Genomic DNA, 20,194 nt, shown 5'->3' with positions numbered 1-20,194 from the left:
TATTTCCATTGATGGCAAAGGTCATTTCAATCTAAATTACAAGACGTAGAAGGACCATTATGAACATTCACCTGCCAGAGAGTTGTTTCCTTAATCACATCTGGTTGATTGTTTAAACTAGTATTGTCCAATAGAAATATAAGGTGTTCATATAATTAATTGAAAACATAACAAGGGGGGAAAGAAACAGTTTAAAATAATTTCAATATGTTCTATCTCCCTAGAATATCCAAAATATTATCATTTTAACATGTATCAATATAAAGTTATTAATGAGATACTTACATTGTTTTGTACTAAGCCTTTGAAATCCAATGTGTGATTTATACTTACATCACATTCATTTCAGACCAGCTACATTTCAAGCGCTTAACAACCACATGAGCCTTGTGGCTACTGTATTGGGAAACCTAGGTGTGAACTGTTAAAAGGAAAAGAGAATGAAAATTGAAGAAAATGGATCTATGTTGTTAACTGTATTTCAGTTTCTGTGTTATGTGTGGCTTTTCTTTTTCTAAAGAAAAAGCTTTAGTTTTTACCTGGGAATGAGATGTAGTCTCGGTTCTGTACTTTAGCAAACAGAGGCCCAGAAAAGTTAGATAATTTCTCCAAGTTGATTTTGCTCATAAATTCAAGAGTATGAATTTGGTCTCAGGTATATCTCTTCCCTTCTGGGTTTTAATTACACTGAATTCTGAGTTGACTGGCAGGGTGGGAGGATTATGTTTTTTTCCCCCTGGCTTGGCCAGGTGTGTGTACTCAGTTGCTCAGTCCTATCTGATTCTTTGCGACTCCATGGACTGTAACCTGCCAGGCTCCTCTGTCCATGGTATTTTTCTAGGCAAGAATACTGGAGTGGGTTATCATTTCCTGCTCCAGGGGATATTTCTCACCCAGGGATCAAACTCGTGTCTCTTGCATTGGCAGGCAGATTCTTTACCACTGCACCACCTAGGAAGCCCAGATTGGGCATAGCTACTATAACAGGTTTGATTCTGAGTGATAGATAGGGTATTTTCTAAGAGTCATCTGTGGATATTTTTATGTGCTCAATCACTGCAGTCATGTCTGACTCTTTGGGACCCTATGGACTGAAGCCCACCAGGCTCCTCTGTCCATGGTATTCTCCAGGCAAGAATGGAGAAAGTGGCCTGCTGTGCCCTCCTCCAGGGGATCTTCCTGACTCAGGAGTCGAACCGGAACCCTCATATCCTGCGCTGCAAGCAGATTCTTTACTGCTGAGACACTGGGGAAGCCCAGTGTTTTTATATTTGTTCACAAAGAGCACCCTGGGACCTTGTATAGTTACAACATAAATAATAGGAATGGCATTTTTGCATTTGGATTCTCAAGAGATTGATTTGTTCTATGTATTCTATGAAGAGATTAACTTCACCCCTCCATTTTATTAGCCTACTCTGAAGAACTGACTACTAAACTATTCGGTGGCAACAATTGACTCTGAAGAGGAGAAAACAAGTTGGAAAGGTCATAGTTAGGAACAGCAAAGATAATGATGCCAGTGATGATGATAATAGTATTGTGGACATTTACTGAGGTTCCACTACGTGCAGACACCATGCTAAGCTCTTTTGTGTATTAGCTCATTTAATCCTCACAAAAATGCTATTAAAATGTACTGTTATTCTTATTATATAGACCAGAAAACAGAGGCATAAAGAATTCACAGAGGGGTGGGATGTGAATTCTGGAAAACACAGTTCTGTGCTCTTTTTCACTACAAGAGAAGCTGATACTCCTTGATAAAATAACTATTTGTTCCATCCAGGCTTGAAAATAATGATTTCATCTTTGTCCAGGACTGATACCCCCATGCATCACTGCTGCTGCTGCTAAGTCGCTTCAGTCGTGACTGACTCTGTGCGACCCCGTAGACGGCAGCCCACCAGGCTCCCCTGTCCCTGGGACTCTCCAGGCAAGAACACTGGAGTGGGTTGCCATTTCCTTCTCCAATGCATGAAAGTGAAAAGTGAAAGTGAAGTCGCTCAGTCGTGTCTGGCCCCTAGCGACTCCATGGCCTGCAGCCTACCAGGCTCCTACGTCCATGGGATTTTCCAGGCAAGAGTACTGGAGTGGGGTGTCATTGCCTTCTCATGCATCACTAGTTTGCAGCTAACAAGGCTTATCTTTAAATTACTCCTAACCTGTTCCTATTTTTACTAGTTTCTCTTTACCTTCCAACACTTAGTCCTATTCACTCTTCCACTTGATTTTTTCCCACTTCATTTGTAGTTGGCCTTCCACTTCCTTGTGACTGCTTTGGGAAGGGTAACATAAATTGTTCATTCCTTGGATTGCAGTTCCCAGCTCTAGTAGTCTCTTGTTGAAAATATGGTTGGTTCCACTTAGCTCCTTAAGAGTATTTACAACTCCTTGCACTGGCTCCTGAGGGCCCTGTTTTGCCTTCTGGACTCTTGGGTCTTTATTTTCCAAACTAGAATAATGTGTAAGAAGGATATTTGAGGAAAACAGACTAGCTGGATTTGTAATGAAGTGGGCAGACAGTATGGATGTGAGAGTTGCAAGGCTGAGTGAGAAAAATTTGATGGTTTTGAACTGTGGTATGGAGAAGACTCTTGAGATCCCCTGGACAGCAAGGAGATCAAACTATTCAATCCTAAAGGAAATCAAACCTGAATATTCACTGGAAGGACTGATGCTGAAGCTGAAGCTCCAGTACTTTGGCCACCCTGATGTGAAGAGTCACCTCACTGGAAAAGGCCCTGATGCTGGGAATGACTGAAGGCAAAAGAAGAAGGGGGCAACAGAAGATGAGACGGTTGGATGGCATCAGCGACTCAATGGACATGAGTTTGCGCAAACTCCAGGAGATGGTGAAGGAGAGGGAAGCCTGGTATGCTGCAGTTCATGGGGTCACAAAGAGTTGGACACGACTTAGCAACTGATGATGGAGAACTTTAAAATATTTTGTTGAACATTATGAATTAAAAATCTTTATTTTAAAAAGTTTTCAGTTACATTAGCTATCAAACTAACATTTTGCCAATGGAACTCTGCTGGGATAGGCAGTGATAGAGGGCAAATCTTTTACTAGTTGTAGATAGATACATTATTACCAACATTTTCACTTTTTATCAGGCATTAAACCTTGGTGTCACCAATGATTCTTTCTTTTTCTCTTTTGTCCACTTTCAATCTAATTTCTGTTGAATCTTGCATCACCTTTCTGTTCACTTCATTTCAGATCCTTGTACCTCTCAACCTCTAGTCCATTCCCCCTTTCATTATCGAATGTGCTGTGCTGTAGTTATCATGACATTCCACAATTTCTAAGGACATCTCAGTTCCTGTTCTAGATGTCATTGGAAATAGACTCACCTAACTTTAGGTCAGTTCCAGAGCCTTTCTGGTTTCATAATAAGAACTATTGATTTGGAAGTGAAGTTTGGAAGGATTTCTGTAATTAAGAGAGCCAGTTAAGCAGTAACAAAGTAAAGACCACTTTCTTCTTTTCCAGCAAAATATGTGTGCTTTCTTGTTGGACAACAAGAAAGTTGGACAACAGTTTCCACCTTTACACATCTTATATTTTTTCAAGGATTTGCACTACTGAGGTACTTCCGTGCCTGGGTATTTTAAAATTACAACCATCTCTTTTGCAGCTTCTTCCTTCAATTTTATTTTGTTCTCCATAATTGTCCAAAAATAAATAAAACTCTTGGTATTTAGCTACTCATGTATACTTAGAAGAATGCTATGGGTTGGATAAGTAAGGAAAGATGAGATGAGGATAAGAGATCTTTGGCTGTAAAGTCACTAGGAGAAATACTACTGTGACTGATGGAGAAAAATGAAGATCAAATGAACACCAGGAAAGGACTGGGACATAATTGCAGCTCATGCCATTCGTCTTTGTCTCCAGCCTCACCAGAAATCCCAGTAACTGTATCAATCACACATAGGCATACTGCACTTGGAGTTGGACTCTGTTTTTTGTTTGGCTTTATTCTTTTTTGATACAGTGTATTACATCAAACAAATTCTATCTACAACTTAGGGAGCTGGGAAGTTCTTTAAGCTTGGTTATCTGTTTGATCACAAATCACAAACCTATGAGCAAATCCTTCCCATCTTATTCCAAACTTTAAATCTACTTAGTTTATTCTGTTTCCTCTATGTCTTCCTGTTTTTCTGCTTTCCTTATGTTCTTTCGATCCATAAATTTTTGTTGCACACTTACTATGTACCAGTTCTTCTCATAGAACTCTAGTGGAGAGACATAAAATAAACAACTGGAACTTAATATGATGAGTCATATAAGAATGCATATGGTCCACTGTGTATACACTTATACTCATAGGTTGGTACGTTCACTTTATGAGGTATGAACTTGAGTGAGTTAAGGAATAAAAATTACAGAGGCCAGATCTTAAAGGATCTTAAAAGCTGAGAATTTGAATTGTACTCCTGAAAGTAGTGGGAAGTCCATTAAAGAGCTTTGACAGGAGGTGTGATACAGTTAGTTTTGGATTTTAGAAAGATTACTGTAGCAGCTAGGTAGAGAATAGATTATAAGAGAACAACGTAACCATAACATGGAGAGAGAACATTTAAGAATCTATTACAGTAATTCTGGGCTTCCCTGGTGGTCCAGTGGTTAAGAATCTACCTTGTGATGCAAGGGACACCAGTTCAATCCCTAGTCTGGGAAGATTCCACATGCCTCAGGACAGCTAAGCCTGTGTACCATAACTACTGACCCAGTGCTCTAGAGCCCACAAGCTGCAACTACTGAGCCCATGTGCTGCAACTACTGAAGCCTGAATGCCTGGAGCCTGTGCTTCAAAACAAGAGAAGCCACTGCAGTGAGAAGCTGGAGCACTGCAATGAAGAGTAGTCCCTGCTTGCCACTAATTACAGAAAGCCTGCATGCAGCAATGAAGACCCACCATAGCCAAAAAACAAAATAAATAAATGAATAAATAAAATATATGACAAAGAAATGATGATATAATTATAAAAATCTATTACAGTAATTCAGAAGAAGAATATTTTTTAAATTTTAAAATAGTAAAGGAAAAAACCCTAAGGACAGCATTGGCAGTATGAACAATGCTGTGGTGATGAGTTGCATCTGGAGAACTTGGCTGGTGAACAAATTAAAGAAAAAGAGAAAAATATAAAATGGTTCCCAGGTTTCCTGCTTTGGAAATGGAAAATTTTGTGTCATTCTCAGAGTCAAGGAATATAGAGGTAGGAGCATGGTTAATGCTAGCTATTATTAATAATTATTGAGCACTCATTGCATGCCAAGTGAAAGTGAAGTCACTCAGTCATGTCCGACTCTTTGCGACCCCATGGCCTATAGCCTACTACACTCCTCCATCCATGGGATTTTCCAGGCAAGAGTACTGGAGTGGGTTGCCATTTCCTTCTCCAAAGGATCTTCCCGACCCAGGGATCGAACCCAGGTCTCCCGCATTGTAGGCAGATGCTTTACCATCTGAGCCACAGGGAAGCCCAATTGCATGCCAAGGAGATGCTAAACACTTATGTAATTTTATTTCAAATTAACATCATAGAATATGTATTATTATATGAATTTAAAGAAGAATTCAAGACTCAAAAAGTCAAGTAGCTTGTCCAAAATTATGTAACAACTAAATGGTAGAGCTGGAATCAAACCTAGAACCTTGGTTCTGAAACAATACACCAGCGTTTATCAAAGTGTGATCCAGAGGGGATCTGCATCAAAATCATCTAGTGTATTTGTTAAATCACGTTCCTGGTTCCAACCCAATATATTGAAACCAAATTCCTGATGACTGGGACTGGACTTAATGTATTTCTTATACAACTTAAAATTTATATAGCATTGCATGCATAGTATATATTATGACATGGTGGAAGGAGAATTACAAATTCACTTTTTAAAAAAACATGGAGATTTTAGTATATAAAGACTACTATTGGTGTCTAACCATTGGTGGTGGTGGTGGTGTTCAGTCACTCCGTCATGTTTGACTCTTTGCGGCCCCAAGAGGAGCAAATATTCTCAGGCTGGAATTTGATGAGATGGTTTAAGCCACAGTTTTCAGTCTTGATAAAGCTTGTGGTGCTGCAACCACTACAGAGTGGTTTAGATATACAGGAAGGATGTTGGAATGAATAAATTATCACCCAGCTGAGCCCCTAGACTCCTCCTCCTTCATACTCTTGTTCCATGGTCTTTGACACCTACCTCCAAATCTGTTCCAAGCATGAAAGGTCTCTGTTTTCTTTCCTAAAAACATTTGCAAATTTATTTCTGCATCTTACTCCATTAAATGTCTGTTTGTTTTTAATACAAAAAATATGTCTATTTGTGTACCAAGGGGTGAAACTCCAGGAGGTTGTACAGGGTCATAAGTGACACTGTTTACCCTCAAGGACACCCGATGCTCTCTCTAAAGGCAGGAGGAACCAACCTGAGAAACATGTGATTTTGTTGCTTGTTTAGGTCTAAACCTCACTACTAAATTGTAAACATTTTATTGTATTAATAATGTGTTTTTTTTACAATATTTTAAAAATAGCAATGGTACTCAGTAAACAGCAAATGAACTTAGAAGGAGAGCATTTGAAAGAAATAAGGAGTATGAGAAATCAGAATAGACTCACCAAAACCCAGTCACATTTGGGTGTCACATTACAAAGATTCCCTGCCACCTGTGACAATTAAGTGATCTCTTCAACAGAGGACGCTTTGGTCTTCCTATACTCTCTTAAAGATGATGGTTTTCAGAAGATGGACGTCAAGCAGATCTTGGATTTGCTTTCTCATGTGAGAGAAAAATGAAGCAGTTTGTGAGATCAAATCAGATCTTTCAAGATTCAAAATGTTCAAACTAATTCTCACAATGTATGATGGTATCAGGATGCAGAACATTCCTACCTTTGTGGTATTTTGCTCACCTTGTTTCTCTTACGTTACTTAAACTGTTGACAGCCTGCTTCAGCTTTGTATTATTAAAATTTAAGTGTCTGTGTTCTGGTCTATTTTGAGACTATTTGTAAGGCAAAAATATTGTACCAAAGGTTTTTAAGTAGTATTCATTAAGAAAATAAAATTTAAAAAGCAATTGCCTTACCTATTATAATATCAGTTTACTACAGTGTTTTTCTGTAGATATTAACTTTCAAACCCACTTGGTTCTATGAATATATATTTCTTCTTTAGTACATACCAAGTAATGAATTAGATGCTATATAGGAATCCATTTTTGTGGTTTGTGGCTTGAGAATTTTATTGGCTCCTTCTTAGAAACTTGGTCTTTTTGACCTCTGCAGCCTTCACCAGTTTGAAAATCCTAACCATAATCCTCTGTGGGGATTTACACAGGTGTCTATTATGGCCCGTAATCTGTGATATGGCTTCCAGCATTCTTCTTGTAGAAAGGTTAAGCCCTCCCGTCTTTATTCCTGAGTAAAAAAGTCCACACGCAGGATTGTCACTGAGCAGATGGAAACAAGCAACAGCTTCAATCAGGCCTTAAGCCCGTGCCTATGGCAGGGAAGAATCTATGTGATGAGTAAGGGCTTCCATTAGAAACTGGAGTAGTCAGTTTTTAACTTCAGAGTTACAAAAATAAAATTCTTTATCATGTATCATTCACAGGGTGGCCACGTTTCCCATGCTCAGAGTTGGGACTCATGCTCCCCCAAATACACAGGCACTTTTGTAATAGCTGTTACATAACATTTTATTTGGGACAGTCCCAGGATATGGGACAGTCCCGGGATAATGTTGAAGCTATCTTGTTACCATGTATAAGCCCTACATTGGGGCCCCTGCCAATCAATAGGGAAGGTTACAAAGTGAAATTACATTGCCATTTGAAGAAATCGCTGCCCTTTGTTTCCAAAGGAACAATGGACACCTGGAAATACACTGTCTTGTGAGTTTTTCCCATCTGAGGACATACAGAGTCTATCCCCATAGCTATGGTCATCAAGTGTTTTTCAGTATTGGTGGCACTGATATTTATCTTTCAGATTTCTGGAAAAGATATCCACTATCTTGGATTGTGTGTGCATGTGTGCTAAGTCACTTTAGTTGTGTCTGACTCTTTGCAACCCCATGGACTGTATCCCACCAGGTTCCTCTATCTATGGGATTCTCCCGGCAAGAATACCAGCGTGGGTTGCCATGCCCTCCTCCTGAGGATCTTCCCAACCCAGGGATCAAACCCATGTCTCTTATGTCTCCAGCACAGTCAGACAGGTATTTTACCACTAGCGCCATCTGGGAAGCCACTAATTCTGATTTCTCTCTGTTCTCCCTAATATCCCTAATGGCCTGAAGAGGGAACCTCAGCATGACTAACTAAACATCAGCTCATACTCAGAGTAGCCTAAGTTTCATCACATAAGTCATAAAGGAGGAGCCTTTCCCCTTTATTAGAGCCAAGGAAGAATCCAGAAGTTCCAAGACCAAGAAGTTCCAAGAAGGGACTGGGAGTGGGGAATCCCTCCAACCAAAAATTGCCCCTCTGATATAAAGATATCAATCACCAGGCTCCCAAAAACTGTCCTGCTTGGCTCCCAATGAGCTGTATTGAAAGAGGAGAAAAGGAAGCCATCTCCTGAGGGTGATCGCCTAGCCTAGCAGCTAAAGCGTGCTGCTCATGGTCTGTTTCTCTGAGAGCTGAGCCGTGGACTGTGCTACTGGTTTCTTTACCCTTTGAAAACCTTGCATTGGCAAAGCCATATGTGTGTGTGTGTATGTGTATGTGTTCATGCTCCTTCAATCAGTAGGTCCAATTCTTTGCAAACCTGTAGGTGGTAGTCTACAAGGCTCCTATGTCCATGAAATTTTCTAGGCAAGAATATTGGAATGAATTTCCATTTCTTTCTCTAGGGGATCTTTCTGACCAGGCATCGAAGCCACATCTCTTGTGTCTCCTGCATTGGCAGGCGGATTCTTTACGAGTGTGCCATTTGGACATACCAATGTCCATTTCAAAATCACAGTGGAAATAGGTCAGGAGTGCTATCCCAGAATGCAGCAGTTTCTGCTCTCCCGGCTTTTGTGTCATTCCCCACCCCACCCCCCTGCTGTCACCAATGAAACAAACAAGAATGAGCCAGAGGCAAATGGTTGCTAGGCAATTCTTTCTCAGTGTTTTTCACAATCCATGTAAGTGTTGACCCAAATGCTTTGCATAGCCACTTGTAAGCACATGCCTGCATGGCATGTAAATTTACAGGTTTGTAGCAAATCTCCCATGACGATTCTCTATAGTTCCACTGTTATTCCCAATAGTTTGCCAACAGGTTAAGCTTGAAAAAGAAGTTCACAATGGTAGGAACCACAAGTATTACATTATATACTGCTTATATACAATTTCCATTTTTTTAAAACTCTGAAGGGTCTAGCAGATCTTAGGTAAAAATATGTTCTTTTTAAGTGTCCATTCCCATCACTTCATGGCAAATAGATGGGGAAACAGTGGAAACAGTGGCTGACTTTATTTTTTGGGTGCTCCAAAATCACTGCAGATGGTGATTGCAGCCATGAAATTAAAAGACGCTTACTCCTTGGAAGGAAGGTTATGACCAACCTAGATAGCATATTTAAAAGCAGAGACATTATTTTGCCAACAAAGGTCTGTCTAGGCAAGGCTATGGTTTTTCAGTAGTCGTGTATGGATGCGAGAGTTGGACTATAAAGAAAGCTGAGTGCCGAAGAATTGATGCTTTTGAACTGTGGTGTTGGAGAAGACTCTTAAGAGTCCCTTGGACTGCAAGGAGATCCAACCAGTCCATCCTAAAGGAGATCAGTCCTGGGTGTTCATTAGAAGGACTGATGTTGAAGCTGAAGCTCCAATACTTTGGCCACCTGATGCGAAGAGCTGACTCCTTTGAAAAGACCCTGATGCTGGGAAAGATTGAGGGCAGGAGGAGAAGGGGATGACAGAGGATGAGATGGTTGGATGGCATCACTGATTCAATGGACATGAGTTTGGGTAGACTCCGGGAGTTGGTGATGGACAGGGAGGCCTGGCGTGCTGCAGTCCATGGGGTTGCAAAGAGTCGGGCACAACTGAGTGGCTGAACTGAAGTGAACTGAACTAACAGAGGGAAGACACTTCTGTCCATAGAAACAGTAAGAACATATCTAAAATTTTATTTATTCCTCTAAGTTCTGAAAGCACATTAAAGAAGAATAACAGCGTTCCACTTTGGCTACAAAGTGCTAATTAATAACTACCTTCATTTCTCTCAGTAGTAAAATATTACATTATTTTTTAAATGAAGTTAAGCATCACAGTCTTCTAATTGTTATACAAATATTGAATATTTAGCAGCAGTGTCTGTTTAATTATTTAGACATCTCTTAATGGTGTAAATATTATCAGCACAGCCATAAATATTTTCTGCTTTGTCCATAGACAATCAGCTAAAGATCTGTTCCTTATATGGCTTAAATTAAGATCTATTTAAGACTGCCTGCTGGCCACAAAATAATTATTTACACTTGCAAATGCCTGAATCTGTTAGATTTAGCATCTAGAAGTGTTCTTTGCTTTTGCAAGTAGGAAGAAGTTATTTTTCTTATATAAATTTTATTGTTGATGGTATTAGAGAGGATTAGGGTGTGGTTGAAATAGTTGAAATTTTAATTAATGTAATCCCTTTAACAGCAATTGTTTTCATGTTGATAATTCTCTGTAACAACAGTACTACAGATCACACCCTTGTGAAATATTTAGACTAAATATTTTAGCATATAATCTCTCCTCCAGCTTTGTCTTTCTAGAATTATAAGATTTTTAGCTTTGGCTTTCTTCTTTTCCTCTCTTACCTAACATGCAGAGTTTCTTCTTAGGGAACCATAATGACTTTTTTTTTCCCTCAGCTAATTTTCTGTCAATGTCATTATCTCTCAGTCAGTTATGTTGTTGTTCAGTCACTTAATCCCATGTCCGACTCTTTGCAACTGCATGAACTGCAGCATGCCAGGCTTCCCTGTCCTTCTCTATCTCCTGGAGTTTGTTCAGATTCATGTCCATTGAGTCAGTGATGCCATCCAACCATCTCATCCTCTCTTGCCCCCTTCTCCTCCTGCCCTCAATCTTTCCCAGCATCAGAGTCTTTTCCAATGAGTCAGTTCTTCGCATCAGGTGGCCAAAGCATTGGAGCTTCAGCATCAGTCCTTCCAATAAATATTCAGGATTGATTTCCTTTAGGATTGACTGGTTTGATCTCCTTGCAGTACAAGGGGCTCTCAAGAGTTTTCCCCAGCACCACAATTTGAAAGCATCAATTCTTAAGGGTCATCAAATCATTAATCTCCTAAAAGAACATGGATGCTATGAAATATGAATAGTTCAATTTTTTATGTTTGGGTTTTGGTATCTGCATTCATTAGTGTAGTTTTTCATTTGAAATGATTTGTTTACTCCATCATTTTAGTAAATTGTTGTGCTGCTAAACTTATCACTAGGAGTAGAGTCATATGAAGGATGAAATTGTCATTTTGGTTAACCTCTAGTTATCTCCTGTGTAAACTGGGAATTGTTCTTAATCTGCTCAAATGTATTGTTCAGGTGAGATTTTCTCTCACCTCCCAGTATAAAATTACAATCAGTATCCTTTCTCCAACACCATTCTCCCCTCCAACTGGCTTTATTTTTCTGTATAGCAGTTATAACCATATAACATTATAAAGCATTATATATCTGTTGCTTTTTATTTTTTTTAGTACATTTCCCTTGACTAAGACTTGCCTGGAGAATCCCAGGGACGGCGGAGCCTGGTGGGCTGCCGTCTGTGGGGTCGCACAGAGTCGGACACGACTGGAGCGACTTAGCAGCAGCAGCAGCAGCTTGACTAAGATGGAAGCTATTCTAAAAGCAAGGACTTGGATTTGTTTGCTGTTATATCCTGAGAGCCAAGACAAGTGCCTTAAATATAGTAATACTGTAAGCAGTCAATAATTACAGCTTTTCTCTCATTTTTTCTGGTGTCTAAGGCACCAAATCAGTGAAAAGAAATGAAAATTTCCCCTCTTCCCAGCATGCATTTTGATAGCTGACAATTGGGTGTAAGAGTAAGCATTTATCCTGGGTTCACTGTCTTCTCAGCCCAAGTGGAAGCATGTCCCTCTGGAACAGAAGCAAAGAGTGCAAGATGTGGCTACATCTTCATTAAAGAACTAAAGCTTTAGGTTGTGCCCTGTTGTTTGGCATCCCATCCATGTGTTTACAATTTTAAGAGTAATATAAGCAGAGAATCTCAAAGGATGCTCTCCAGGACTCTACGTATGTGGTATACAAGTAGGGATTACTAAACCAAAAAAGAGTTCCATGGTCAAATAAGTTTCTGAAACTGGGTAGTACATGAAGCTAAGGAAGGTTCTTAATATCAAGGCTCTCAGAGGTATGATAATGCTCATTAGGGCTCTCCAAGGCAAGAAGACCTGAGGCTTGGTCATAGGTTCTTCGATTCTGCCAGCCTACTCTTGTTCCCATAGCTAGGTTCCATATAGGGAGCTCCACTGACTTAGGAGTTGAAAGGGCCAGATCAGGTGCAGAGAAAGTGGGTTCCGGCTCCACCACTTACTCACTCTGTTATATGACCTTGGGCAAGTTGCTTAACATTTCTCTAGCCTCAGTTTTCTCTTCTGTAAGATAGAGATGAAAAGGATTACCCAAGATAATACATGTAAAGCAACTGATCCATAAATGCTAAATAAATACAGGGTATCATCAACACCTATTATCAGAGGTAGAAATGAGTGCTTTTTAAATATATATCTTTAAGCATATTTTTTAAGACAGGCTCATTATTACTAACCCATACCCAGAATCAGCTAGCTGTGTCTTTTTTTTTTTTTTTGTCTCAGCACCCTGTCCCCATCTCAGAAGCTCTGTGTATCTAAGTGGAAGTGGAAGAAATGCTGTCTTTCAACACGACTTAATACAAATGTCTGATAACTCACTTTGGTGTATCCCGCAGAGTTGATTTCCTGTGTTTCAGTATCCTTGACCTCAGATAAAGACACTTTTGTCAGGAGAAAGGTGGTAGCATCCATGTTAATGATTGTGCAGATGGCTACATGCTGGTAAATTTTGAAGTGACCATATTTTTTCAGTAAATTTCAAATGAAGGTGTGATTTGTGTAAATCTGACCCCGTCCAGTAAAATGTGCATTTCCATATATTTAGAATTTATAAATCCTGACAGATTCCACAATATTTATAGCCCTCCATGAAAAGTCTTTGCCAGTTTGCAGAGCTAGGCATTTGGCTCTCTGGTATGCTTAAAAGAGTTTAAATAATAATAAATTTGGTGATTTATTCCACCTGGAATAGAAACTTATTTCCCCCCCCTTGGCTCATTTTAAAGGGGATACTATAAATAGTGCCACAGACGCTGGGATCAGGAATAGGATATTGAAATTCAAGAGAGAACAGAAACATTTCCACTATCACTGATGCCTTGAATATATTTTTAAAACAGTTCTGTTCCTCAAATAATGTACCTTCTCTCCTTTCTCCTGCCCCTTCTCAGTTGTACTCAGACCCCCAAACCTGTTGCCAGCTTTAGGATTCAGTTGCATTAATGGGAAAGAGAGAGTGAAAGTTTTAGCTGACTAGGTAGGAGAAGTTGCCTCTAGGGAGGCCAAAGCAAGTCTCCAGTGTTCATCTCATATTTCAGAGGAGTCAGCCAGTAACTGAGCATCAACATCTAAAGTAAATTCATTATTTGAGACTCAGCTTATGCATCCTGCAGAAATGATGGAAAGCTCCTAGTTCATGAAAAAGAAAAAAGAAAAAAAAAGCCTAAGGACAATGTCAGAGGATTGAATCTTTTACCCATCCATGGTTATAATTACCCAGTACAGGATAATAGAGAAATATCTGAATAGTTGACTCCAAATGATACCATTTTTTTAAAACACAAAATGAAACCCAAATTGGGGAGCCAGTTGTTTGCTATAGTATCAGTCTACTAATGAAACCTGAGAGCAGCCATTTAGTTTCACATAAGTGGGGTTACAACTTGTGATATGACAAGGAGACTTATTTCAGTTTCTTGTTGGAGTGGAATTTGAAGGAATTAGCCTTTGTGTGAAAGAAAATAATAATAATGGCTAACATCCACGGAGAGCTCACTGTGGGCCAGCACAGAGTAAACACATCAAGTGACTGTGACTCTTTGCAAAAACTTTCTAATTAAGTCCTGTCCTGATAAGTTGGAGCACACCCCAGCCCAAAGTCTTTCCTGAAAAATCCCCTTGCCTCTAGCTAATAGGATGGCAGATGTTTGGACCAAGCCCCAGAGCCTGGAGTGTACCACATTTTAATGATTTGTGGTGAAAAAAGTAAATGCTTTAAATGAAGCAGGGTCCCTGTTAAGAGTGATGGATTTGAGGTGAAGCAAAAAGAAGCTGAATGTTGTATGGGGGTATTGTCTCCCAAACAAATCTATGGTGCATTGCAAATTCTAAAGCTTTATTTGAAAAATGACTTTTAAAAAAACTGTGCTCTTGAGGAACGCCCTTGAGGCACAGAAGAATCTCCTTGCTTTTCTATAGCATCTTTCTAAGGGGATGTGGAAGTATGGAACTGTTAGACAGTTGCTCAGTGTCTTTGTGCTTCTGGGATCACATTATGGGTCTAACACATACGGGATAAATAAACTGTTTCATTTCTTAAAGATCATGGAAGGAAACAAGACAAGAAAATTACCATATTGTCTCTCTCTCTCTTTTTTTTAAGCTATTAAAGAGGAGAATCCAGTTAACGGCAAATAAAAATGATTGCTGCTAACAGGTTTTTTTTCCCTTCCTTTTTCTCCTAGCCTCCTACTCAGTAATAGCAATATGGCAAGACTTGTGTCATAGCAGTGTTTTGACGCACCCTCTTTTGTTCTTCTTCCATAGGGCAACCCCTACATGTGCAATAATGAGTGTGATGCAAGTACCCCAGAACTGGCACACCCACCTGAACTGATGTTTGACTTTGAAGGAAGACATCCCTCCACCTTTTGGCAATCTGCTACTTGGAAAGAGTATCCCAAGCCTCTCCAGGTTAACATCACTCTGTCTTGGAGCAAAACTATCGAGCTAACAGACAACATAGTTATTACCTTTGAATCGGGGCGTCCAGACCAAATGATCCTGGAGAAATCTCTTGACTATGGACGAACGTGGCAGCCGTATCAGTATTATGCCACAGACTGCTTAGACGCTTTTCACATGGATCCTAAATCCGTGAAGGATTTATCACAGCATACGGTCTTAGAAATTATTTGCACTGAAGAATACTCCACGAGTTATATGACAAATAGCAAAATCATCCACTTTGAAATCAAAGACAGGTTTGCATTTTTTGCCGGACCTTGGTTACGTAACATGGCTTCCCTCTATGGACAACTGGATACAACCAAGAAACTCAGAGATTTCTTTACAGTCACAGACCTGAGGATAAGGCTTTTGAGACCCGCCGTCGGGGAAATATTTGTAGATGAGCTACACTTGGCACGCTACTTTTACGCAATCTCAGACATAAAGGTGCACGGAAGGTAAGAAAACAGTTGTTTGCCTTGAATGAGAATGGTGTGTCCAAAGAAAAGACCAGTTTGCTGGTTGTGCAGCTGTAGAGTGACATTTGTCACTTTCTATTGCAAGATTTTCTCAGGAACACCGGCCTAGAGGTAAGTTCTGAGGCATTTGAGACCCTTCTAACTCAGCAGTAATTTGTAATCCCAGACTTGCTGTCACTGATGCTGAACCTGGCGAGATTTCATAGCATTTAAACCAAAGGCAAAAAAACAAAAGTAAAGCATCTTACGTGAGACCAAGGAACTCTCTAGGTCAGGGGGTGGTTTAAGTCCTTAAGACAAGGAAGCCAGGGCAACAAAGCCAGCGTCTCTGTAAAAGGAACTGAAAAACAGGAAATACATCTTACTATTGTTTTTGAATTCAAGAGAGGGTTTCAGCATGGCAAAACTCTCTGTTTATGCTTTGTTGTATAGGATCAAAAAAGTTCTGAAAATGAAAATTATATCTCTTTACATTTATTAAATCATAACCAAAAGCATTTAGGAAACATTGCATTTGTTAAAGAGGGGAAAGCTTTACTTTTCAGGGTTTTGGATATTATTATCTTAAAACAGTACGATGTCACTTAAAATATGAGTCAGGCTGTCTTCATTTTGTTGGTCAATTACAGACTGACCAAAGTTCAAACGCATTAATGCTCACAGTCAGGTATATCTTTGTTTTGATAATATACCAGAGACACAGTTGAGCAGGTTTCCAAGGACTTTGAAGACATTTAAATAAAAAACTTGAATAATGAGAACCAAGACCACCAACAGAGATTTTCAACCTAATTTTTGTGTGGCATATTACCAGAATAACCAGCTGATGGGAGTTGAAGCATGAGACGATGAGGTGGGAAAACTAAATGTAAGAGTGGAGTACAGAGCACAATTGGGGGGAAAAATGGAAATGTGAAACAGAGCAAAAATCATTCTAAAAATGCCAAGAGAGCTTTAAATCAAATATATGACAATAAGAATATAAACAGTACATATATCATGTAGCTTTAGTTAACTGTGTAGGTTTATTTAATCATATGTATAAACAGTGCATCTATTGTATAGGTTTAGCTAAACAACAAGTCAGGACTCATTAAGTTTACTGGCTTCCAGCATTTCTTATGGCAGCCTAGTCCTCAGAGACTAGAGAAGTGTTGAGACTCCCTGGGCTTTCAGAGTTGTCTCAACCCACCTTTAGTGATAGTGCTTATACGCTTGTGCACTAGAAGAAGTGGTCACTGCTGCTAAGTGAGGGCCATAGTGGGCATACAGAATGAGGTGGTGGGCATGAGCTCGGTACAGTGGCAAAGGGATTTTACCTTATGGAATCTAACTCATGGAGAGTAGCAGGAACTGATAGCCACCTGTTCTCAGCTTTGTTCTAGCTTCACGTTTCTCATGGAAGAGTCAAGAGTCTTTAGCTATTGAGCCTCTTTAAAAACTTTTAACCAAGGCTTGGTGAAGTTTGGTGAAGTTATCTTTAGAGCAAAATCTGAAATATTCTGAAAGAAATATGCACTGGTTCAATATTGAGCTTGTGGGTTCTAAGGTTCATATATTACCAGGGTATAATGAGAGAGAAGTGTGGAGCTATGACCTTAAATATGAGCTTGTGATTTATAATAAAAAGCAGCTATTGTACTTGTGAATATTTTAGCACAATAAATGTTTCCAGTATCTTATTCTTGGGAACATGTAATATATAAAAATAGTTGATGTTGATATTGTTAATAATAGCAAACCATAACAAAGTAACAGGTATTCTGTTTATCTACAAGAATAATTACAAAATTAATAAGCTGATATTTGAATCTGAATCCCAGTATGATCTATATTGTTAGGTAGAATCACCTAGGTCAGTTTACGTACAGTTTGAGAACTCCTTAATCGAAACAAAAATCTTTATAGTCCAACTTCTCTAAAACTCTCATTTTACACTTATAAAAAAGGCAGTCTTGTGATGTTCTTTGGCTGGGAAATAACCATTGTTGGGCCTTATTTCTGTCATTAGATATTTATTTTTGTTTCCTCTGAGTAGTCAAGAGAGTGTAAAGTGTATTTTAAAGCTAAAGGCATTTTTGTGCATTCTCTACTGGGGTCAGACATACTGTCACTTAAAGGTGCCATGGTAGAAGTGTAGAATCCCGTCAGATCCATCAGTTATCTTTTAGCCCTCATCCTAGTACTCTCCTTCACCTGCATTTCAGTGGTTCTGAGGAGTTTTGAGGAGCCCTCCTCCCTTCTCTGGAACTCACCTCCTCTGTCTTTCCTGTTCATCAGTCAACTGTAAGCTGGTGAGGAAGCAGCTGGGCAAAAGAGAAAGGTCCAGTAGAGGTGAGCCCCTTCCATAATGTCCCACTCTGTCACTTCCAAACTCTGTCCAGATTCCTCGGGGCAAAACTGATGCTGGCATGTACTGTGCTGGGCACCAGATGGCTGGGGTATTTTTAGTCTTAGAGAAGGACTAAAGAACCAAGGCCTGATGGCTCAGGCGTGTCTCCAGCTTCCAAGTTATATAAGGAAGATGGAACCACCAAAGGGGACTGTTAAGTTGTTGCCTGGTTCACGGCCCTTTCAGCAAAGAAACCGATATAGAGTAGAAAATTCCCATTGGGTTAAAATCCTGAGTTTTCTTCTCCCTGCATAGTAAATAATCTATAGAGGGATTGAACATTAATTTATCATCTCTAAAATGAAGTTCTAAAAGTTTCTTTTCAAGAATATTATAAATACAAACTTTCCAAAATATAACTGAAGTCTTTGCTTCCCTCAGCCCACTCTTCTCCAGCCTCGATGTGATTGCAATGTTTAACTTACTTTTACATGTCTGTGTCTGATCATGATAATAGATATTTTTCTATCTGTCACTCCACCTCCACCCCCACCATAATGTGAGAATTGGCATGAGTTATTTGGAAAAAATAGGTAAATTTCCTTAAAATAGTGGGCACATAATACTACAGTTTTTTTCCGCTTGAAATATTAAGCTATGAAACAAAAACAGTGGAGTGTCTTTGTTCAAACTGGCTGAAGACTATGAACTCCATTTTTCTACTTCCTGTGCACATGTGTATGTAGCCTTTATGTTTTATACTGGCTAGTATAATTTGCTGTAAAAAATTATGTTTTGATTGCTACTAAACCAGTGTAGCATTTATGTTCTTTTTTAGCATGTGACACATCTGATACCAGTTTCACTGGTGACAACAACTATAATCACATCATGAAAATTTTATTCCTCTTTTGCCCACACTTTTTTGGCTTCCATTTACTCCATCTTATTGTGTATTTATTAAGATAATGGAGGAAAAAGAAGACACATGGCTGTTGGCATTCTTAGTGATTCTGTGTTACTTACATTGTTCAATAAACCTAATAATCTTCATGGACTAATTCTGACTTATGGATGTCCTGCTTCAGTAAATCAGGGTGATTTTCTCTAGTGAATAATAGAGGAGTGTGCCAGTACCTTAATTAAAGAGTGGCTCTCTTAGTCTTGATCTCATTTTAATTTACAGGGTAATACTACAATAATATTACTAATGGAAAGTACATTAAAGGGCATCAAGTAGCATTAACTGTATTAAATTATGGTACTTGTGTTAATTAACTGCTGAAGCAAGATGGTTCTAATGGCCAAAAAGGTCATCTAATGCATAAATAAAATCTACTCAGATGAGGGATGAGAGGAAAAGTGAAGAGTAGATGTTTGTTCTGAACATCTATTTTATACAGAAAGAGAGTTAAGTGCCCAGGCTGTTAAATACAGATAATGTCCAAAATGTATTCTTGTTACACAATTGGAAGTTCTGCTTTTTAAGTGTTTTGTTTCTGTCTAAACTTTACAGATTTAAATTAATCAAAAAGTAAGCATTCTATTTCTCAGATAGATAGACTTTATAGAATATAAATTCAACATTATTGTTTCTTTGAGGTGAAGAGCTTCAAGGAAGTAATGTGATTGACTGTAATAATTGTCCAGTCTGAAAGAACAATGATCATTGGACAATATGTTCATTGTTTTGTAAGATATGTTGTCAGCAATGTATCATATATACGATAATAGAAAAAATTTTTTCAACCTCTAGAGATTTAGCATAGAATTGTAAGAACTTTTCTCAGTGGTAGAAAACACTAATGAACAGCTCCATTACTTGCCTTGTTACACAATATTCCTAAACATAATTATCAGTATTTTTTTCTCAGTGGTGTTTACTCATTTCTTAACACCTCAGGGCCTACCCAAGCTCTCTATAGGCAGTTGGCTGTCAGTTACTATTTACAGAATTGACTTTGCCCTCTATGCCTCCATCCATCTTTGAAAGGAGCCAGGGTGCACTAACACAGAAGCTCCACTTCTTCACAGTTTTGGGTGCTTTCTTCCCTTCACTGACGCCCCAGCTTAGAACCACAGCCTCCATGCCTAATCTCAGGAGCTGGGAAAGTCCAGAGGCAGAAGTGTTCTCTTTAGGTGTCAAGAGTGAGAAAGGGCCCCCTCTACTCTCACCTCAGAAAGAAGAAGGTATACTCGTAAGCCCTCACTATAAAATTTGACTTCTGTGGTATTTGCTCTAATTGGGACACAGTGTGGTTGAAATTCACTTTCTTGAAGCAAGGT

General features: G+C 39.1%; 1 protein-coding gene across 8 annotated transcripts in view; it reads left to right on the top strand.

The window, feature by feature from the left end:
• Window positions 1-20,194, top strand: part of NTNG1 (netrin G1) — a 398,647-nt gene that overhangs the window by 215,967 nt on the left and 162,486 nt on the right. For all 8 annotated transcript variants that reach the window (XM_081493868.1, XM_081493870.1, XM_081493864.1 and 5 more), the window contains exon 3: window positions 14,915-15,555. In XM_081493868.1, the coding sequence (XP_081349994.1) occupies window positions 14,915-15,555 (641 nt within the window). The remainder of the gene's footprint in view (window positions 1-14,914; window positions 15,556-20,194) is intronic.

This window comes from Giraffa tippelskirchi, chromosome 5 (assembly GCF_054371585.1).
Source record: "Giraffa tippelskirchi isolate mGirTip1 chromosome 5, T2T-mGirTip1v1.2.pri, whole genome shotgun sequence".
In the NCBI taxonomy this organism is placed as follows: Eukaryota; Metazoa; Chordata; class Mammalia; order Artiodactyla; family Giraffidae; genus Giraffa; species Giraffa tippelskirchi.
The sequence above is the reverse complement of the archived record's forward strand: the minus strand, read 5'-3'. Positions and strand labels throughout refer to the sequence as shown.